The sequence below is a fragment of the Coffea arabica genome, chromosome 2c (genome assembly GCF_036785885.1).
Source record: "Coffea arabica cultivar ET-39 chromosome 2c, Coffea Arabica ET-39 HiFi, whole genome shotgun sequence".
Lineage (NCBI taxonomy): Eukaryota > Viridiplantae > Streptophyta > Magnoliopsida > Gentianales > Rubiaceae > Coffea > Coffea arabica.
In genome coordinates, this window is record NC_092312.1 from 36,954,241 (window position 1) to 36,978,188 (window position 23,948).

At 37.1% G+C, this 23,948-nt stretch overlaps 1 protein-coding gene and 1 long non-coding RNA gene across 2 annotated transcripts; both read left to right on the forward strand.

Annotated features, from left to right (window-relative positions):
* The first annotated feature begins 215 nt into the window (after positions 1-215).
* Positions 216-535, forward strand: LOC140035929 (uncharacterized). Its single transcript, XR_011839824.1, has 2 exons — positions 216-292; positions 484-535. It is a non-coding gene; the product is annotated as an uncharacterized lncRNA (long non-coding RNA).
* A 2,087-nt stretch (positions 536-2,622) lies between these two features.
* LOC113724332 (uncharacterized) lies at positions 2,623-4,581 on the forward strand. Its single transcript, XM_027247241.1, has one exon. It carries the CDS (start codon positions 2,623-2,625, stop codon positions 4,579-4,581), a length of 1,959 nt encoding a protein of 652 aa, XP_027103042.1.
* The last annotated feature ends 19,367 nt before the right edge of the window (positions 4,582-23,948 follow it).

The window sequence follows — 23,948 nt, forward strand, 5'->3', positions numbered from 1 at the left end:
AGTGAAAGTGCCGCGCAACAAAAACAATATCCAAAGCAAAGCAAAGACCAAAGCAGCGGAACACATTCTGAAAACAAAAGCAACGGAACACTTGGTCTGAGTTAAAGCAACGGAACACTTGAGCAACACAAACTTTCACCGAGCTGAAACAAACAAGCTTCTGCACTGAGCACAAAACAGAGCTTCTGCACGACACTTGATACTTTCACCCACATAACAAATCCGTTCTCTGGCTTCTCACTAGCATCACCATGGCTGTCCAGCATTAAAGGGCAAGGTTTTCATTGGAAAGGTTCGTTTTTCTGTCTCCTATACATTTTCCCCAATTTTTCCAAATCCCTAATATTCTACAATATTTTTTGCAATTTTCTGCCCAAAATCTTTTAGCAGCTCTTGATTATTAGATGCTATCATAGCTATGTTGTACTCGGAACTCCCCCCGCTCGACTTGATTCATCTAACCTGTGGCTGATTTGTTTCAAGTTCATTTCTGCAAGCGTGATTGGTCGTTGAGTTGGATGTCCGTTATTTCGAAGAGGAGTCCGCTTGATTGGTGCATCGATCAGGTTTGAGAAGCTGTCTATTCGAGTCTTAAACGTCTGTCAAATTGTTAGCCATGCTACTACATTTTCTTCTCTCCTTTTTTTTCCCATTCTTTTGCCCCCTCTATTTATGTCGAGGAAGCACAGGGGAGCTTCCAGTTCCTTCTGATGTGGATCAGAAGGAAAATATTAAAAACACTCCTGTCAAGCTTTTTGTTTTTTTATTATGTAACAGGATAAAAAGATCTTCACTCTTCATTTTGATTATAATTTCATAAAATAAGAGAGTGCCATTAACATGTCCCTAACTTTTGATATCCACTATTATGTCATTTTTCCTGAACTATCAATTCTTGTCGATCATTTCAAAAAACCTATCATTTTTGAAATATCTTGTGGAAAGGCATGCAAACTAGTAGTAAATGAAAATCTAATATGACAAGGAAAGTTTAGTTTTAGTCGAAATGTACAAGAGATCTTTGAATGCAGCACGCTGTTTGGCATTAATATGCGAAGATGCTGGAAAAGTTAGCAGGCTTTTGAAGTTGAAAACAGCAAAAATGCTACTAAATTGTATCACATTTCCCGTTTCTGGAAGAAAAACAGAGCGTATGTTTAAGTCCTTCGTTCCGCTCTGTACAGTCAACTTAATTATAAAGAATTCTTTTACAAGTCTTGAGCCATATGGGTTGAGAGTAGTTGCATTCCATGATGGAAGATTCTTTTGAACGTTGAGGGCTTCCAATATTCATGCCTAGCTCATCGTTTCTTTGACCCCAAATTATATTTCTAGAAAAATTTACATTTTACAGCCTTAGACAATTTTCAGCTAAGGATGCGAAAATCATACATAAAATCATGTACCTAACCTGCAAGGAACTATATATATAATTTCTGTCCAAATTGGAAAGTTGTTCAATTTGTTCTATATCTCCGCAAAGTATATTATTATTATTGTGTTTGTGGATCAGACTTAGAAGAAAATGACCCACGGCAAGAAAAATGTGACCATTGAGTCAAATCATGGGAATTAGTAGATTAGACCCACTGTAACCAACAGACTTCCTAGCCAGCTTTGATCCTTTCTACATTATCATATTTGGACTTGACCCACCCCAAAAAAAAAAAATATATATATATATATATATGTATCTCACTCCACATTTACCGACCAAAACGGCTGATCCACATCAGGGGAAAATGGCATTTAAAATAGAAAACAGAAGAAAGAAAACATAACTCTAGTGTTATTTTACATCTGAACATGTGAATAAATTTCTGCTACGAATCAGTTTCCTAGCCTTAAATGAACCGACACATGAGATAGATGAAAATATCTTCTAGAAATTATTATTGCTTCAATCAAACTCACATACTTTAATCTCTCGCTCTCTCTCTCTCTCTAGAATTAATCTGAAGACTTAATTCCTACCACTAATTATACAAGACATTAGTGGCTTACCATATAATTGGGGATATTCTTGATAAACAGGGTTGGTGACAAAAGCACTGGACGTTTTCTCCCAGTTGCATTTCAGACCAGATATAAGGAGGTTCTTGTAAAGGCACATACTGCTGCATCTGGAGCGGTGCTAAGATTGCAAATAGCTCATGTTCTTGGTAGGAAAAGGAAACCAATTGAGTGGTCTGAGTTTCAGGTACTGTTCCTTCTTACCATTATTCAGGCTTGAAATTTATATTTGTGCTTTACTCTTCTATTATTTCTGCGTTGGGCATCTTCCCTTTACAAATATTTGATGCCTGATCCTATGTTTTTTGAACATGTAGTGTGCTGTTAGCTAGCAAAATCAGCCTATGAAATTGATTATTCATGTTATGGCTTTATCTTTTGTTTGCCAAACTTTTGCATGTATACTGTGGTTGCTGATTCTATTTAGTTTGTTGCCTTACTAATGCATTTGTACTTGAGATGGTTGATTTTTGCTAAAAATGTGTTTTACACCTTGGATCCCATTGCTGGTATTTGAGGAGTTTAAATTTAGTTTATATTACACTGCATTTGTTTTCTATATAATGTGGCGGTCATATTCTTTATGGTAGGATAAAGGGCTGCAACAATATGGACAGGAGTTGGATGTCTATTAAGAACTACCTAGACCCCAAGTATTTAGATGGAGTTGATGAATTTATCAAGTTTGCTTTTCTAGGCAAGGATCCTAATTGTAAACTGCCATGTCCTTGCAAAGTATGCAATAATTTTGAGGATCAAACTAAGGAAGTCATGGCCAATCACTTGTGTCGAGGAATTGTTGATAGTTATACTAGGTGGATATATCATGGCGAAGGGTTTGAATCTGATGATGAGAATGATGACATAGAAATAAATGACAACGATAGTGACTTTGACAGTATGGAGGAGCTGTTAAATGATGTAGGAGTTGCTAACTTTGGTGAGAGTTGGAGACATTCACCGGAACTTGATACGGGTGCTTGTACCGAGAAAGAAGGAGAAGCAAGTAGGTTTCTCAGATTATTATCGGAGGCTGAAAAATCTCTATACCCGGGCTGTGAAAAGTATTCAAAACTCTCGTTTATTGTCCATATCCTCCACTTGAAAACAATGAATCGGTGGACTTGTAAATCTACTGATATGTTGCTGAAGTTCTTGCATCAAGTATTTCCTATAGCTTTGATTCCCAGTTCATATTACAAGGCAAAAAATTTCATCCGTGAGTTGGGGCTGAAGTGTGAAAAGATCCACGCCTGTGAAAATGATTGCACACTTTTTTGGAATGAAAATAAAGGCCTTGATCATTGTCCAAATGAAAAATGTAAAGCACCGCGGTATAAATCTCCAAATTCCAAAATACCTAGAAAGGTGTTGCATTATTTTCCATTAAAACCAAGGCTGCAAAGACTGTTTGTGAACAAAGAGATTGCTCGGGATATGAGGTGGCATAAGGAGAGACGTGTAGATAATGAGAACATGATGCGACACCCTGCTGATTCATTAGCTTGGAAGGATTTTGATAGAAATCACAAGTCCTTCGCTGAAGATCCTAGAAATGTGAGGCTAGGACTTGCTAGTGATGGCTTTAATCCCTTTGGAACCATGAGCAATTCATACAGTATATGGCCTGTTATCCTTGTTCCTTACAATCTACCTCATTGGAAATGCTTAAAAGATCCATTTTTTTTCCTATCAATGATTATTCCTGGTCCCAAAGCACCTGGAAATGACATTGACATATTCTTTAGACCACTAGTTGATGAGTTAAAAGAGTTATTTGCCACTGGTGTGGAGACATATGATGCCTTCAGGGTGGAGAAGTTTATGTTACGTGCAGCATTTTTGTGGACAATAAACGATTTTCCAGCATATGGCTATTTGTCGGGATGGAGTACAAAAAGGTACAAGGCATGTCCTGTGTGCTTAGATGAGACGACTAGTCTATATCTTAATAATGGTCACAAATGTTGTTACATGGGCCATCGCCGTTTTCTGCCTATTGATCATAAATGGCGTCGAAAAAAAAAGCAATTTAATGGAGAAAGAGAACATAGACAGCCTCCTAGGACCCTATCAGGTGAGGAAGTCCTCCAACAACTTCTTCGTATTGAGCAAGTTGAGTTTGGCAAGGCACCTGATTTGCTGCAACAGAAGAAAAGAAAACGCGTGCAGAACAGTTCAAATTGGAAGAAGATGAGCATATTCTTTGAACTTCCATATTGGAGTACCAATAAAATTAGACATAATTTGCATATTATGCACATTGTCAAGAATCTATGTGAATCTTTGGTAGGTACATTAATGAATATCCCTTCGAGAACTAAGGACATATGGCAGGCTAGGGAGGATTTAAAAGAAATGGGATTAAGGGAAGAGTTGCATCTACAACCGGGAGGTGGCGCATCTAAAGTTATGCCACCTGCATCTTACACTTTATCACGCCTAGAGAAAAAGAATTTCTGCCAGTTTTTTAGCACTATCAAGTTCCCGGATGGCTTTGCTTCAAACATTCCTCGGTGTGTGAAGACCATGGAGTGTCAACTTTTAGGAATGAAGAGTCATGACTAATATGTGTTCATACAACGACTTCTTCCACTAGCAACTAGAGGAATGCTGTCAAAAGATGTATCTCAGATTTTAGTAGAGATCAGTAATTTTTTTCGAAAAATTTGTTCTCGAACTCTCTATCTAGATGAGCTGGAAATGCAGGAAAAAAATATTATTTTAATACTATGCAAACTTGAGAAAATTTTTCCTCCAAATTTCTTTGATGTAATGGTCCATTTAATGGTCCATTTACCCACTGTATCCAAGATTGCTGGACCAACCCAATACTGGTGGATGTTTCCATTTGAGAGGTACATGCCTCTTATTTTTAATAATGCCTATTTGATTTACCTCCAATTTTCTTATTTTCTAACAACTCGGGCTGAATTTTTTTTGGATAGAGAAATGGGTCAATACAAAGGCTATGTGAATAATAGGGCACGACCTGAAGGCTGTATAGCTGAGCGCTACTTGGATGATGAATGTCTTACATTCATTTCTAGGTATTTGCATGATGTTCCGACCATGTTTAATCAAACGGAACGAAATATGGAGAAACACGAAACTGCTGGAAAATTATCTATATTTTCTAGCTTGGCTCGGCCTTTTGGGGCAGCACTGATTGGTTATCTAAGTGAGGTTGAATTGCAAAGAATACACCTGTTCATCTTGAAAAATTGTGAAGAAGTAGGTGATTACATGAGGTAATAATATACTTTAATGTTAAATCTATTCGGTGTTCTATAATATGTTCTTCATTGCTTGTAATTAAAGTCATTTGATAGAATATGTAACTACTTCTACTACTACAAATTTAGGGAGTATAGACAAATTCTTGAAAAGCAAAATTTATCGAGCGTACAGCAAAGGCTAGACTCGGAGTTTCCAAGGTGGTTTGAAGAACGTGTAAGTATTGGAAGAGATGTTAAAAACTTGTCAATTTCCTTTACTTTTTATTTTAGTAAACTATTAAAGAATCTGGTATGGCTGATGTAGGTCATGTATACACATGCACGTGGAGAATGTACTGATGAATTGTTGTCCTTGGCTAGAGGACCTGATTTTTGAGTCAATACATTTGCTGGCTGTAATGTGAATGGATTTAGATTCCACATTAAGGCTCGGGAAAGAGTAAGAAAGACACAAAATAGTGGAGTTATGGTAAAGGGGGAGCATGCTGATAAAGAAACATACTTCTATGGTATAATTACTGGTATAGTTGAGGTTGAATACTCATTTACTCAAAATCGAGTAGTTGTGTTTAAATGTGATTGGTGGGACTTGAGAAATAATTCGGGAATCAAGGTAGACAAGCAGAGCAATGTCACTAGTATCAACATGTCAAAAACATGGTACTCAGACCAGCCTTTTATATTAGCATCCCAAGCTGAACAAGTTTTCTATCTTCAAGATATGAAGCTTGGAGGTAATTGTCATGTTGTAGAGTTAGTTAGTCCACGCTCATCTTATGATGTTCCTGAGAAGCATGAAGATGATTTGGTTGATAACTTAGAGGCTTACCAAGAAGAGTATCATGAAGATTTGATTGGTGTACAAGAAAATCTTGAGTTGGTCAGTTTGAAGAGAGGAGATGTGCAAACTGAAGAAAAGATAGAGGCTGGTGCTATGTTTTTTATAGAATTGTCAGCTAGCCGTGCAAGGCAATTGGATGACAATTTTATTGATAATGATGAGGAAATTGAGCAACAATTCAATTCTGAGGATGAAAATGAACAATTTGTACAAATCGATGACTATGAATCAGATTAAACAATGTTGTTCATTGAATTTCTTAATCAAAATTTTTCTTGTATTTTTTCTGTAGTTTATGATATGTTGTCATGGCTGCTTGTGTTGTTTACGATTTTGGTGGTGCTTGCGTTATATGATTATGTAGATAGATGGCTAGACCAGGGAAGAAGGGAAAATTTACTTTACGACAAAGTCGGGATGCTGGGCGAGGGATTGTGGAGCAAACTGAAGAAAATGTAAGCTGTCAGGTAAAGAAACAAGAGTCATTTCCAGATATTTTCTTTTTTCCTAAGCTAGTTACTATTGATAAGCATATTCTTATGTAATTGTAGCAAGCTAGTGAACCAAAAAATAGTGCAATTCCCAAGACAAGCAATGTCACTGAACCTGTATTAACAAAAAAGTCTTCTAGGATCCGTCTATTTGATGAATCTGAGGTTAGTTATTATTTTTTTCAATCTGCCATTTAGATAAACTGGTTTATGACAAAGCAATTGATCCAACTTTTACATGTCGCTGTATAATGGTGGCTTAAATTGTTGGATTATAGATTCCTAGTGCATCCTCTGCTAGAGAAAATGCTACAAGAAATTCAGGTATACAAGCTGAGAGTAGACAGATTACTGAAAAATCTTCAGGCAATGGAATGACATCACAAGAAGCTGCCGGGATGCAAACTGATGGAACTCCTACTTCACAGCATGTTGGATCTAATCAAGCTATTGGTTGTGAAAGCAATGAAACTGAAAGTATGCAAGACCTTGAGTCAAACGGTTTAGGTATGTCAGTTTTACGTGTAATTCTACTCTAATTAACTAATTATTGCCATGGCTGCTATTGTTAGCACTGATGGTCTTGTTTACTTTGTATCTACTAGACCAAGTGACGTTAAAAAGAAAAAGAGGATATACGTGTAATATTGCACTATCAAATGAAAAGAAAGCTGGAAAAAAGGTGAACATTAATGTTTCTGAAATAAGTGGACGACTAGTTGGAGAAGGTGCTCAGCGATACATTTCAGAGGCAAGCTGTGTTATTCGAAAGTATGGCAAGTGGAAAGCACCTAAATGGGGCAAGCTTCCTAAAGATGATAGAGATCAACTGTTAAGAATTACTAATGTAAGAATCTGCTATCATAGTATTTTTTGGTTTTCTAGACGCAATTTAAATTAGTCCATTAATTTTTTCTGATTTTGATATGTCCTTCTATTTTTAATTCAGAATAGTTTCACTTATGATGGAGGAGAGCATGTGAAACCAGCTTTAATTAAGCAATTAAATTCACAGTATAGAAGTCGACGTTATAATTTTCACATGCTATTCAAAAAATGTGGCTCTAAGGAGGAAGCTCTTGCACGTCGACCAGAATATGTGGAAGAATCAGATTGGATTTACCTTTGCGATTACTATTGTAGTCCAGAATTCAAGGTATGTGTAGCACATACTTGTTAATTTGCTATATACTTTGCCAATGTCTCTTTTTTATCTAGATCTGAGATAGAATTGACAATTGTAGGCCTTAAGTGAGTGAAATAAGCTGAACAGATCAAAGCAGCAAACTGCCCATTCAGCTGGAACAAAATCATTTTTACGTCATAAGGATGACCGGGTCAGTAAACGTGTAAAGTAGTTCATTTATGATGTGTGGTTGGGTTATTTAACCTGTTTTGCTAATAGGAAGCTAAGGAGGGAAGGACAGTTGGACCAATTGAACTTTATGACATGACACATTTTAGTCGAAAGAAGAATGCTATGGTTGACGAGACATCAGCTGAAAAACTGGTAAGAAAAATATCACTTTCAACTGAATACCAATGCTTCATGTCTCTTATGCATATATCAATAATAGCAAACCTGTGATTGTAGAGCAAAATGAAGGACTTACAGCTAGAAGCTCAATCTAGTGGTGTAAATCGAACCGAAGAAGACATCTGTATTGAGGTGACTAGGCGTATAACTGGATATGTACGTGGTCGTGGCCCCTCCAAGGCTAGTTTAATTACACAAAAATTTACAGAGATAGAAGAATTCAAGAAAAGGGCAGAACAAGTTGAGAAACGATCAATTGAATTGGAAGTTCAAGTCCAATCTCAACAACAGTTGATGCAAAGGCTTGAGAATCAACAAGCTGAAATGCAAAACCAGCAGCTTGAAATGCAGGAACTCCTTAAGGATTTACGAGCAGAATTGCAATCCAAGAACCAAGGCAATGGAAATGCATCTGGTAGTAATAGCTGGTAATGCATCCTTCTCATACGAATAATTGAATTACAATACTAATGTGAACTGTTGCTATTCTGATCCTTTAACTTATTGATTTTGGGGCTGATGTTATGCATCATTGTGGACTGTTTTTGATAATACCATTTTTTAGGGCTGATGTGACCTGTTTTTGGGTAACTTGTGGTCACTGTGGACTGTTTTTTGGTAATAGCTGGTAATAGCATTTTTTTGGGGCTGATGCTATGCATCATTGTGGACTATTTTTTGTTATAGTTGTGTAGTTTATGGTTATGGTTATGGCTGATTGTAGTTTTTGGTAACTTGTGGTCACTGTGGACTGTTTTTTGGTAATAGCTGGTAATAGCATTTTTTGGGGCTGATGTTATGCATCATTGTGGACTGTTTTTTGTTATGGTTGTGTAGTTTATGGTTATGGTTATGGCTGATGTGTAGTTTTTGGTAACTTGTGGTCATTGTGGACTATTTTTTGGTAATAGCTGGTAATAACATTTTTTGGGGCTGATGTTATCCATCATTGTAGACTATTTTTTGTTATGGTTGTGTAGTCTATAGTTATGGTTATGGGGCTGATGGTTGTGTAATAACATTTTTTGGGGTTGATGTTATGCATCATTATTATCTGAACTTATTCTTTGGAAAATATCTAGGTATCATGTATATAGTGCTGTTAGTTTATCAATAGAGAGGTAAAAATCTGATTGTTCATCTGCAATAGTATATTATTTCCAAGTACAAGCAACAGACCATGCATGGATAGCAATCTTCTTTTTGCTTATGTAATGACTTGAAAGAAATGAATATAATGCAAAAGGGGTGTTTGTGAACTTTGATTGGTTTCACCTGTTTAGATGGTCTTCACTTTCATATTGTGAGGCAAATAGCTCATTCTTTTTGCACAGTTTAATCCTACAGAGGCATCGTTTCCTTTATGATTTATGAAGCATAAACTCCTAAAATCAAAGAGGGCTAGTACCTCCTGTATTCACACCTCGTACAATAAGTTGCTTTCTGTGTTTTAACAAATAAACAACCAAAAGCATAAAGATTAAACAATAATTACTGTGGGAGTCCAATTTAAATGTTCAATAAGTTGAGCTATTTAAAGAAGAAGAAAGAAAATAAAAAAAAACTGTTTTAGAGAGCTCTTTAGTTGAGCTTATGCAGTGTTGTATTTGTATAGATTGGACTGTGATTTCTAACTTCTTACTGGTGTTGTAATATGTGGGCCCAAATTATATGAGGTTCTTAATGAATTGTAATTTTTGTCTTAATAATCTAAGTCTCATTACTTGTTCTTTATTATTGTACTCCTCCCCTTACCTACTTCTTTTACTCTTTTATGACAGATAAATACTATTCATACTAACTTTTGGAAGATATCTATAGTTATGGTTGAAGAATGTTGAAGACAAAATTGCCTTTTGCTCATGGAGTGGTTCATTTAGATATTCTTCAATTTTTTAAACTGTGATTGCTTTTGTAAATGTACCTTATGTACAAGTGATATTTTGGACAAATGTTATTTTTGTAGGCATTAGTTGGGTAATGTACACTTGAATTTGGCATTTGAGAATGCTATATTATTACCATGTAATCTAATGCAAATACTTTTGGTTATCAATCGTTCATGTTTATTTGTATGGTTTGTTTAAAATCAATGATTTAGCAATGATTACAGGCCAAATTATGACTATTAAGCTATTGAGAAATTATCTAATGACAAAAAAAAGTTGTCACAAAATAGAAAATAAAAACTACTTGTCACAACAGAGACTGTCACTAAATCTAAGCTATATTTGTGACGACAATTGTTGTCAGTAAAATAGTTATATACAATGGTTTTCGGTGCATTTTAGTGACGACCTTAAGTAGAGCATTTTTGACAAAAGGTCAATTCGTCAATAAAACACTTTCGGATTGTTGTCACTAATGACAACTATTTAGTGACGACATTTCAGGTCGTCACTAAATAGTTGTCATTAGTGACGACAATCTGGAAGTATTTTATTGACGACTTGATCTTTTGTCAAAAATGCTCTACTTAAAGTCGTCACTAATGAGAATTATTTAGTGACGACATTTTAGGTCGTCGTCACTGTTTACTTTTACCGATGGGGATTTAGTGACGACTTTGTGACGATCAAAAAGTCGTCAATAAAAGATATTTGTGACGATATTTGTATGTTCTGTGATGACTTTGTGTTGTCACCGATGAACAAATTTCTTGTAGTGTATGTTGATTCGTCATATTTTGACTCTTCCTATTTTAACAGCTACAACAGAGCGTGCATTTTCTGCTATGAAAATCATCGACTTGTTTGCGTTCTAGGATGGAGGAAGACTTTCTTGCCAACTCTATGATAATGTATATTGAGAAAGAAATTGCTAGAACTTTTGATATAAATTCAATCATTGATGACTTTGATAAAATTGAAAGTCATTGTGCACAGCTCCCCCCCCAAAAGTTAATTCCTAGCTCCGACACTGTCTGCAACTTGTTTTCATTCAGCCGAACAGTCATGCAAAGTGACTCAAGTGGATCCTAACCTATTCAGCCACAAAATGCGAGAGCCTGAGAGCAAGGAGAGAGAAAAGCTCCAACAAGCTTCCGGGCACAAAATGCAATAGAATGACCTAACCATTTGCTAAACTTCGACCCAAACTTACAAGATAACAACCTATGATTCAAACCCTAATCTGACAATCAAAAAACGAACAAGAGAGACAAGATCCATGGCAAACATTCCTCCAAGTTCACAAGTAGAAGCAAGTTGACAACTTTTGTTAGGTTTTCATCTTTCGGCAAGAAACTTCTACCAAATGTGCAAGTCCAAAAGCAAAAAATGAAAAAATAACGAAAGCCCCAACCGCATGCTAATCTCATTTATTCAAACATCACAAACCAACATGGAGGAATCCTCATCCCACTACTCAGGAATAGAAACAGCAAGAGCAAATCGACAACAACAAACATGAAACTCAAGATGACGATCCGACAATGCATGAAGATGAAAGAAACTAAGGCATCAATCCAGGGGAGTACCTGATGTAGCTGTTTGGTTCAAAACCAAGACAAAAGAACGTGTGAAAAACTAACTGCTGGAATCGCTTCGTTGCGGCTTCGAATCCGCACCAGTGAAACCAGGCAGCGGTATTTGGAGGCAAATTCGAAGACTTTATCAATGTCTTCTGCAAACGATTTCTGAACAAAATCTTCTCCCCTTACTTCCTAGTTGGTGCAGAACTTGAAATTTTCTTGAAATAATCAAAGACCGAAGAGATATATTAGCTCAAAGATGGCTAATAATCAGCCCTTGTTGTGAGAAAAAATGCAGCTTTTCCTTCTTTTCTTTTCTCTCTTTCGGATCTCTTCCTTTTCTCTCTTTCTTTCTTCTCCCCCGCAGCCCCTCTCTCTCTTTTGATTTGGCCTGAAGCCCTCTTCACCTCCCTCCTTGGTTTCTCCTCTTGTTCAGCCGAACGCCTCCCTCAATCTCCTATCTCTCTCTCGCTCTTTCTGGTTTCCTCTCCCCAGTTTTTTCTTTTCCCTTTTCCTTGCTGTTCGAAAACTTCCTTTCTTCGGTTCTTTTTCCTTTTCTCCATTCAGCTCCTCAGATGCTTCCCCTAGTCTCTTCCTTTGCTCTCTTTCCTTCGAGTCCACCTCTCTCTCTCTCGCTGGTTTTCTTTTTTTCTCCGTCACTTTTTCTGATTCCACCTTTCTCTTGTTTTCTCAGTTTTTTCCCCTAGCCGTCACTCCTATTCTCTACTCAGCCGCCCCCTCATTGTCCTTTCTTTTCACAGCTTTTATATGGAACCCAACTCCCAAAACCCTCATTTGGATGGTAGACAGAAAAAGCTGATTTCTGTTGCATTTTTTGAACCCTTGATCCTCATGTTTTCTGGAATCTTTTTGATAGATCTTGAAGGAGTGATGAGGCCATGTACTGAGGGTTTAAATGGGAAGAAAACAGAGCCGAAAAAATGAATGGAAATTAGACCAAATGTCCGCTGAAATTTTTTGCTTCTATACTGAAGCTATCGCACCAATACTGAAGGAAATGGCGCGCGTGCTTGAAATTGAAATGCAAAAATGAAGTTTTCTCTCCCTTTCCCCCTCTCAAGTTTCGGCCAGCAATATGTAGAAATAAAGAAGAAACAAAGCTCTAGAAATGATAAGAAGGTTGGAGTTAATTTGGTCAAAGGTTTGACAAGTGTCACAATTTAATTGGAAGTCAAAATTTTCTTTTCTCTCTTTTTTTTTGGTCCACATTTTTGGCTGAAAGCAGAAGATATTTAGGGCTAATTTTGTTCAATTAATAACAAGGGGATTAAGGTAATAAAGTGGTGCTCAAGTGGTGCACTTATTCGGTAACAAACGGTACGCGTCGGTTCAACCCGTTTTTTCTTATTTCACGCGTACTAGGGTTTTCACTTATAATTCACTAACTTATTATTATCACTTCTAATCACACACTTAATATCATCTAAAACTCACTTTTAATCACCAAGTTTGATTCACTCTCTGTACCGGATAGTCACACTACGGATAGGCGTAAAAATCTTAGTTTACCCTAACGATGAATGCAAAAGGGAAAACTCTTAATTTTATTCTTTGTTCTAAACATTGGGGATGTAAATGAGTAGTATAGTTATTATAAGGGAATAAATGCCAAATAAAAGGAATTTTAAGAAAATATGGGGGATTTTACAATTCCAATGATTACAATTAGGGTTTCGATTCAAAATGAGAGATTTAAGAAAATCGGCTAGTCACAAGTAAACTAGGGTTTTTATTAGACTTTAGGGTTTCTAGAATTTTGGGTTTCTCGTTTTTAAAACAAAACAATGTTTTAAATAAAGAAATCGTAACATCCTCCTGGAGACTAAACAATAATAGTATCCTAAAAGTTAAGGTAACACAATCTCCCCTCCTTAAAAGAATGCCGTCCTCGACATTTCAACTTGCGCTAATCAGATCAAAACAATCCTCGAAAGCAGTCAAGTACTAAGAATCTCCGATCTTGTTTATCACTTAGTGACGAGCCACCAGGTAGCTAAACATGTAACCAAATAGAACATGCAAAAGGTCTCGGTTCAACCAACTAGCTCTGAGTTGAAAATAAAGTCTCAGATATTCGGAAAATTCAAAACATGGTTTAGGCTCAAGTCGGAAGTTTCACCCCTGGCGGTGCTGGACAACACAACAAGCTAGCATAATAGCTATACTTCGCCAAAGAGTCTCAATTCAAAATTTCATCCTTGGTGGTGCTTCAAAACACAACAGGCAATGCCTCACCAGTAGAATGGCGGTGCTTGAAAACACAACAGGCGATGCCTCACCAGAGAAGTTCAGTTCAACCGCTACAGAAGAATAGTAGCCGGTCTACAACCACACAAGTACGAATAAGTTCAAAAGCAGGGTTCATACAAATAAGTTCATAAGCAGAGCCAATTACTTCAAATTCAAGGAGCACAGGTACGAAGAGCTCACAAAATCCAAGTCCACTTACAGGTCGTATACGAACCAAACTACTTGCTCATGCGTAAATGGAATACCATATATTCAGTCAAATCAGGTCCACTAAGTGTACGTAAAAGCATACTCGCCTAAACAAGTTAAAGTCTCAAGTGAATTTAGCCTAGTCAGTCTCAGGCAGTTCAAGTAGTTCAAATTCCAACACTTACAAATTGAGTGGTGCCAACCTTAATCAAACAAGAAGACTAGAAGAAGAATGCAAAATCAAAAGTTTTCTCAACAATTCCGGCCACCACCATAATCTATCAAAACCCAAGCCAAACACTTATTGGACAAGTCCAAATCATTATTTCAATCTCCTCATTCGGTTAAGTCTCGAGTACAATACAAAATCTTCTGCGCTTTAACCTGTGCCATTACAACTTATCTCAAACTCACTTATAATTTCTATTCACATCATCATACATTAAACTATGTTCCGTCCAAAATTCACGAGCATTTCCTCCAGAAAAGTATCGAGTACTCAAGTACAAGAAGTCAAACTAAGAAACTTCATGACTCAGACCATACGCTCTCAAACGAAAATCAACAAAGTCATATCTTACGCGTACCACTTTCAAGATTCACAACTTACGCTCCAAAAGAGCACTTAACTTACAAACCAGTCCCACAGTCCGGCATCTTAAACTTTAAGCCTAGGATACACCACAGAGATCTGAATCTTAAACTCTGATATCACCTGTGATGGCCCCACTTTCCCCTAGGGCGTACCCCAGGGTTCGGCGGGTCACCTGCCAACTCTCGTCGGGACTCACTCACTCACTACAGTTCTCAAATGAATTACAAGATAAATCTCAAATATTACATCCAATTCTTCAAGAATTATATATCACGAATACCAGAAAGCAAACCCTAGAAAAGCTGATAACTACAACCACCACGACAACTATATATATCTTACTAGTCAACTTATAACAGGTACAAGGTCAACTATTCTATAACCAAAAGTCTATACACCTTCCCGAGCGATCCCCGCGTCGGCCCCCTGCTAAGGAAAATAAATGAAACGGGGTAAGATATATGCTTAGTGAATAATTGAGGTTAAATATAAAAGCACATTCAAATAAACATATAAATTCAAATATTTTGCATCAATACAGAAATGTAACATCACAATGGTAGGATACGGGTGGCTCTAAAGCCAGTTCAATTCCCCGAGCTAAAAATGCTTGTTGACACTCCGTCAACTAAAGTACTCATGGTCCGTAGACTCCACTTAACTTTCCTCGTTCACCTTATCAACCCCTGCTGGCCAGTCAACAGCACACAGTAGCTCGAGCGAAACAAAATCACTTAACTTTAATCAAAACTTTAACAAAGAACGAAATCCCAAGGTTAGTATGGAACTAATTTCGACAAAGCCCCGGTTGGCTCCAATAGTTCGTCTACCCATAGAACCGGGTTGGAACCAAGCCCTGAGATATCCGATCTCTCAATAGATGATATCTCTCAACAAGGTAAACCACAAAGTACTTATCTCAAACAGCACACAGCAAATGGGGTTCAATTCAAGTCATGTAATCACCCCTATCAGCATACAGCAAAAGGGTGATACTCAACAGAAAGCAAGTATTCTCACATATGAAATCAAAACAAAGGATGGGCTTAAGTCGAGTGAGATAAAGTACACCCTCGCCTAAGTACCCATTTAACATATACAAAGCACTTTAACAATTTCACATCAATAAACAACCAAATTACTCACTTGATAATGTTTGGCACGAAAAATGATATAATTCACTGAGCTTGACCGTCACCGTCAAAAGCCCCACAATCTGTATTGACAGATTATATACACACATAAGTGAAACGGCCATACAATAGCAGTTTATAACTTGAATGATCGAAACCGGTCAAAAATAATCGAAAACGGTCAAAACGACACTTGTCGCGCCCCATTTTTTGATAAGAAAAATAAATGGTTTGAGAAAGATGTTTTTTATTCAATTGTGATTGGAAAATGATTTTTTGTGAGTTGAAAAGACATGGGTCTCAATGGGACTTGAAAAGCGACGATTTGACCCAAAAAATAGTTTTAAAAAGGGTTTTGAAATGAAAAGTTTGGAGTCGCCACTTGGTAATGATTTAAGGTGTACCAAGTCATCTAAAAATGAGTTTTAAAGTCAAGTAGTAATAAACCCTTTTTAAAACGACTCCGAGTCTACGTAAAACAAAGAAAAAGGTTCGGGAGTCACGTTTGACAAAGGGGAAGGCAAGGATAGACTCCAAGGCACCCCTTTGACCTAGCCAAGGCTAGTTGCGTGACTTAACCCTAACTTTCCTGACTTTCTACCCAGGGTATGTATTGCATGTTGGATTATGCCTATATGAATGCAAAAACGAAAAAAAATGCAATCCTAAATTCTACGATGTCTCTCGTGAGGTTTTTGGTCCCAGACCACATGAATTGTGGCGGCCAATAAAGGGAAACCTCATAGAGGTCGATTGATGCAAATGGTGACTCAAGTGCAAGTGTGCAAGTGTATGAAAAGATTCATGTATGAAATGGTGTAAAAAATAAAGTATTTGTGTGCGTATGTGTAAAGAAAGTTCACGTGTGAATTTGGATGAAAAATCAAAGTATTAGTGTGTGAGTGTGTAAAGAAAGTGCACGTGTGAATTTGGATGAAAAATCAAAGTATTAGCGTGTGCAAATGAATGAAGATAGGATTATAAATATATATGTGAAATTTGAGTTTTACTTGTGTAGTAAGATGAGTAAAAAATATGGATTGAGAAATGCGGGAAAAAGAAAAAGGTGATTAAAAGAGCATGGAAGTGAGAAAAATGAAAGTATGTCCCTAAGGGAATGCAACAAATTGGGTACGGGATGACGCCTAATTTTCGACTTTGATTTTCCCTCGGATTAGAAGGAAAAACTAGCGTGCTAAGGCTATTTTGAAGCCACACTCGCTCGTTTCCCTTACCAAAAGGGGATTTTTCAAGCAAATGTACTCTATAACTAGCATGAAATGCAATAGGCCTAAAATGAAGGGGAAAGGGTCGGAGGAGCATGCCAAATGATAAAACTAAGAAAAATGCGTGACATATAGTGAACATGCAAAAGAATGCACTAACGAAAAGGATAGGCCTAATGGGTCTAGCGTTGGACTGGCCCTTTCTATGAATTCCTACTAGCGTTGGACTTAGTGAAAATGGGCAATGAACCACAACTAGCGTTGGACTAGTGTGGTGACGAGATAGGGGGCTACAACTAGCATTGGACTAGTGTGGTGACGTGCATTCATCCATTCATAGTCATAGAAAGCGAATAGACATGTTAATCACCTATAAACACATAGCACATAACACTTAGCATGCTCGACTAGATGCAAAAAACCTAATAAAGCGATAACACAATAGCACATAAACAAACAATTAAACTAAAAGAGCCTATTACATTTGCTAACTAAAACAAAAGGGGAAAGGGAAAATGGACAAAATGCTCGCCGAGCCCTATCTATTACAAGCCAAGAGGTGTACACATACCCCATAAAGAATAGCTTAACCAATAAGCAGAAGTAAATAAAATAAAGGAAAGACTAGGAAAGCAAATTAGGCATGCAATTGTCACTTAGCACGTTAAATCACATAGGGAGAAGCAAAAAGGATAAAAGAAAGTTATACCTCCCTCGTTTGTGAAGCTAATGGATGGAAAAAGTTCTAATTTGGGCTAAAACCATCAAACAAAGGATTAATGCATCGTTTTAATAGTAAATCAAACAACACCATTTCTTCAAAAACAAAAATTAAGGAACCACCAATAGCTATGAAATTGAACCGTTAAAGCTCTTTAAATAAACAAACAAGTCCATATTCATCAAATGGAATTCCAACTTGAAATGCAAAGGAAATTTTAAGGATCAAATTGATTAATATTTCAAATTGCTTGGGCCTTAGTAGAATAAAGAGAAACTTGAGGGGCCAAAGTGTAATTTTTAGAAAGCATTTTCATTCAAGTTTTCATGCAATCTACGTGAATGACTTCTGCAACCCAGAAACATTTCTGCAGCCAAGACATACCGCAACTTCCATTTTTTTTTTTTTTTGCAAGCAACTATCAATCTCAACATAAATTGGATCAAAATCCTTTCAACCAAACATCCAAAACATGACAAACAAATCTAACATTCAAACAAACCAAAACATAGAAAAACAAAATCATGCAAATGTTGGAGAGTTTTATGCAAAAGATTCGACATTTTTCATCCGCAAGTTCCTGCAACTTGTGTTCATTCTAATGCAACTTTTCCAATCCCAACTTAGCTAGACTCTTAAACAAACATCACCACCTTGACCTTAACAACAACATCACCAAAACTCAACATCAAAATAAACTAAAAGACTTAGCATGAGAAGGCAACTCCAGCAAATTTCTGCTGCAATTTTGCAGCCCAAACTCACGTCAACTTCATGCCAAAAGAAAATCTCAAACCAAAACCCAACCTCATGTTCTTGTTAAACTTATCATTCCCAATACTCTATCATACATGCAAGGAAATGGCAAAAAAAAAAAAACAGAAATACTGAAGAGCTTCATGCAAATAAGAATGCGGGCAAAGCCTTCTGTCAAAGGAAAAAAAAATGCAGCAGCTAAAAGGATCTATGCAACTCCCCACCTGCTGCCGAAACAAACTCTAAGCAGCCTTGCGTAGAGCCATTTCATCTATCCAAACTTTGGACTTTAAGCAGCAAACAAAAAACTCCTCATCCGACAAAGCAAAACATTGAAGGAAATTATGCAAATTTATGAATGAAATTGCTGCAATATGCTGAGAATTTTCTGCAATTTTTCGGCTTCCCTATGCGCAGAGGGACAATAAAACAAGTTCCTCAAATACTAACAAAGGTTCAGCAATACAAAGGCACATGGACATCTACTAACTTCAAACCTAAAGCTTCAAGAAAAACAGCCTAAAATCCAGATCATAAGAACGAACAAGATACTAAGAAACACCTGCAACCCACAACCACATGATTCAGTTTCACAAGAGAAAGAAAGCACGAAAGATAACAGCTTTTTGGTTCCTAAGCTTGCAGCAACAAGATCCTAACCACAGCTTTGGTATCACACAAGTTCATGGTATCCACAATCAGGCGACAAACAAAACAAGAACAACCAACAGGTCACAACTTTGGTAACTAAAGAAAGACAAGGATGCTTTGCAGTCATCATGCACGAAAAGGGTTCAGATTTCTTCTAAAAACTGTGTCAAAACAAGATGGAGAAAGATCCATGATTACCTGAAAACACCTAAGCTGCTAAACGAAACAGTAGAGGCTCCTGGAAATCGCACGGCTCCGGCAATTGAAATCCACGTTCTGGGTTGCGAGAGGCTCCAGCGCTGATGCAGGCGATATCTTCCTTTGCCTTCTCTGATTTGCAGCCGAAGCCCTCCTCACAGCCCTCTCTCTCGTTCTCTCTTTTGCTCTCTCAAGAAAACCTTTCCAACCGTCCTTTTTCCTCGGCCTTTGCTACTTTACCCAGTTTTTTCTTTTTTTTTTTTTGCCGTTCCCTTGGTTGCGGTTTTTCTCTTGCTGTTCCGTCAAAAAATCCCCCATTGCGGCTACCCCTTCTTTTCTTTTTATCCGGAACTTCAACCCTAAACCCTCTCGGCCATCTCTCCTAAATTGCAGCTAAGGAGCTGCCCTGAGTCCTTCCTTGCAAGCTGCGACCAAAACGCAGCTTGCAAGTCGCGTATGCTATATTTATTTTTTTTTATTTTTATTTTTTTAAATAAATTAATAATGAAAAATGAAAAAGATAAAAACAACAAATTAATTAACATTGGCTAGCAATAAATAAACTAAAACAATAAACGACAAAGAAATGCAATTTTCATTTTCCTTTTTCTTTATTTTTCTCATTTTCTCTTTTTTTTCTCTTTTTTTCCTTTTTTCAAGAAAACATTGAACTTAAAATCAAAACAAACAATTAAAGCATATTTTTTTAGTGCCTTTTCCATTTTCCAAATTTTATGTTAAAATTCTAAAAAAAATGAAATAAAGCTAAAAATGAAATAAAAATGCTATAAAAAATACTAGAAAAATATTCAAATGAAAATTATGGAATAAATAGATATAACTATCAATAAAATAAAAATGGCTCAAAATTTTGGTGTCTACAGTTTGCCCCTCTTTGTCTGAGTTTTGGAAAAACTTGTGACAAAGAAGTAGACACCAAATACTTACCTGCTTTATTCGGTGGCGAACGTCACGAACGGTAGACGTTTTAGAAATGGGGACTGACCCCTTTTGACAAAAACTTAAAATGAAATTGACTTAGACGGGAAATTTAAAGCGGGACTGACCCGAACAAGGAATGGAAAACGGGACTGGCCCGAACAAGAACTTAAAACGGGACTGACCCGAACAAGAATTGAAAACGGGACTGACCCGGATAGGAATTTAAAACGGGACTGGCCCGAACAAGGAATTTGAAAACGGGATTGACTCGAACAGGAAAATGCAAATGGGATAGACCCACGGGATAGACCCGAACAGAAATGTAAATGGGATAGACCCAGACAGAAATGTAAATGGGATAGACCCAGACAGAAATTTAAAACCCAGACAGAAATTGAAATGGGATAGACCCGAACAGAAATTTAAAACGGGACTGACCCGAACAAGAAAATTAACATCATAGGACTGGCCCGAACAGACTTTTAATCATGGGACTGACCCGCATAAGCTTCTAATCATGGGACTGACCCGAATAGACTTTTAATCGTGGGACTGACCCGAATAAGCTTCTAATCATGGGACTGACCCGAATAAGCTTTGAATCGTGGGACTGACCCGAAAATGCTTTTGATCGTGGGACTGACTCGAATAAGCTTTTGATCGTGGGACTGACCCGAAAATGCTTTTGATCGTGGGACTGACCCGAAAATGCTTTGACAATCGGTCAGTGGGATTAAGCCTAAACCTGCCGTGATGAAACTTGATTTGATTTTGATTTTGATTCTTTTCTTTTCTTTTTTTTCTGATTTTTTTATTTTTTCTGATTTTTTTGGTTTTTTGATTTTTTGATTTTTTGATTTTTTTTGATTTTTTTGATTTTTGAAAAACTTCCCAAAATAATTTGCCCCAGTATGATGAATTGATCAGTGGGATTACACCCAAGCCTGCCTTGGTTGCACTGGCGGCACAAATTTCAGACTCAATAGGATGTCGGCGGCACAAAGTCCAGGCCCGACGTGATTTGTGATGTTGGCGGCATGAAATCCAAGCCCAACGTGATTTTTGGAGGGTTGGCGGCACGAAATCCAAGCCCAACTTGATTTTTGGAAGGTTGGCGGCACGAAATCCAGGCCCAACTTGATTTTTGGAAGGTTGGCGGCACGAAATCCAGGCCCAATGTAATATTTGTGAATGGCCAGTGGGATAAGACCCAGTCCTGCCACCCAATTGGTCAAGAAATTGAATTTGATTTGTCAAGAAACAAGAAATTTGATTTTCCAAGAAACAAGAATTTGAACTTGATTTTTGATTTTTGAATTTTGAATTTTTTCTGATTTTTCGAGAGAATCTTTTTCAAAATAATTTGCCCTCAGTGTAGGGCCCTTTTTCCCTTCTTTCTTTTCTTTCTTCGGCGTCGGCTTTCCACATCACCAGATGCTCCTTCGTCGATTTCAACTATGAATACCTGCACAGGGGCTTACCAAAATATGACATGCACTTGAATTTCATGAAAAGAAACAGCGTGATTGATTTGAAAAATGCATTATTTGATTCTTGGACGAAATCCTCAAATGAACTATAAAAATTTTGCCCTAGTGTGGGCTTATTCTGTGAAATCCCATGAATAAAAATTTGCCCAGTGTGGGCACAATTTGCGAAATCTTGTAAATGAAAATTTGCCCCATTATGGGCCTATTTTGCAAAATTCCTCAAATGAAAATTTGCCCCAGCGTGGGCTTATTTAATTGCAAAAAATTTGTTTGGATGACACTCCATTTATTTGAACAATGTAAGAAACTGTGTTTCCTAACAGAAAATTTGATGATGAATCTTTCGAAATAATTCCAAATTACAAAAGATTTCTTTCCCACTTTAGCATAAATGCTTAGGGTAATGGATTACCACTTCTCATCTTTCAGGACCAATCAAGTGGGTGTTATTTTTGATTTTGAGGTGGCTAAGGAAAATGAGAAATCAAGATTTGTCTTGTTTTTGTGCCCCCAATCGTATGTAATCCATTCAATATCACATCTTAGTGAAAGCAAATAGTTTGTCACCCCTATTTCTTAAGAAAATTTAGTCAACATATAAGCTTTAAACTTGTACCAAAATGGGTAGAAGCGATAGCTAAACCTGTGAAAACTGGTTATACCCCCATGATCACAAATTATTGATGGATTTCTTACGAGCATAATCCTCACTTTGGATTGTCATGAAGGAATAAGTCAACGATGGACTTTATTAACTTGTAATGTGGCTTGAAACGATAGCTGAAGGATAAGTCTTTCAAGGACATTGCACCGAAGATCGCATTTTTCCAAAACTGCCCCTATTCTGAACTCAAAGATCTCAGAATTTGTTTGTATTCTTCTCATCATTCACCAGGGACTTCAACGTCGAATTTTCCTGCTTTTCTTGCATTTACTTTTCTCTTTTTGCCTCTTTTTCCTTTCCCTCAACTTGGTGGGTTTTCACATGGTAAGTAGTGTCAACCCCATACCCAAACAATTCAGAAATACAGCTAAAATTTTCGGCATCAGAAATTTTCTTAACAGGGCCATTGCAAAGAACAGAAGTCAGGACTTTTCAGCTTTTGTAATGGGGTCTGGTGGGGTGCTTAGAAAAGTTAAGGCTTGAAAGCGGATTTCAAAAGTGATTTGAATAATCTGAGATCGCATTGCTGCGCTAACCCTATTTTAGGGCTAAATCAAAATTTGCCCCAGTTTATGCTCAATTGAGGCTTTTTCTCTTTCATTTTGTTTTTCCCTCGGCCTTTTGCCATTCCTTTGAAATTTTTCAAAAATTTGCCCCAGTTTATTTTGAACTGAGGTTCTCTTTTCCTTTGCTTTTGTTGTTGCCTTAGTACTTTTCACCTCTTGGGACTTTTCTTTTCTTTTCCAACTCAAAGTTACCCCAGTGTGGGGTTTGCGGTTCTCAGGGGTTGCCAAACGAAGTAATTTATTCTGAAAGCTCAAAAGGGATAATTAGGGATAGAATGTTCGATTGGAAAAGAAGAGGGCATGACTTTTAATCCGTTCCTTACATTAACTCTGAAAGGAAAATTTTCATTAATGCGAAATTTTTGCATGCACCTGAATCAACTGACTGAGAAAGACCCTTGGTCATCCATATCTGTTAAACATAGAGGATCCGCCAGACAACTTTTCTTTCTTTTCTTTTCACTCTTCTTTTTCTCACAATTGAAGCTCAGGTAGAATCAAATTTCCCCAATTCGCGGTTCCTCCTTTTTAGTTTTAGCATTTTTTGCTTTTCTTTTTTTGGAAAAATCTCCAATCTCCCTCCCCAATGTGGGGTGCGATCATAGGTGCTTTGAAAAGAACCATCAATTTAGCTCAAATGAGAATGCAAGCGGTAAATTGTGTTTAGATTGTAGAAACGACGGCCAAAGCATCATTCTTACGCTCCATGACAATTAAGGTGACGAAACGCTCATTGAGAATCCATTCCTCTTTTGATATGTGAAAATTTTCCAATGTAGGGTAGTGAGCTTTAAGACTCTTATTTGAAACGAAATTATTCTTTTAAAGGCTCAAATGGGAGAGCAAATGATAAAAACAGTATGGATAGAGAAACGAATACTTAAAGTATCATTCCAAATTTTCAAAACAAACAAGAATAATGCACATTTTTGCTTTCATTGAGATGTGAATTG

What these genes read in the sequence shown, in the direction of transcription:
- LOC113724332 (XM_027247241.1), top strand. Translation starts at nt 2,623, where the DNA reads ATGGACAGGAGTTGGATGTCTATTAAGAACTACCTAGACCCCAAGTAT.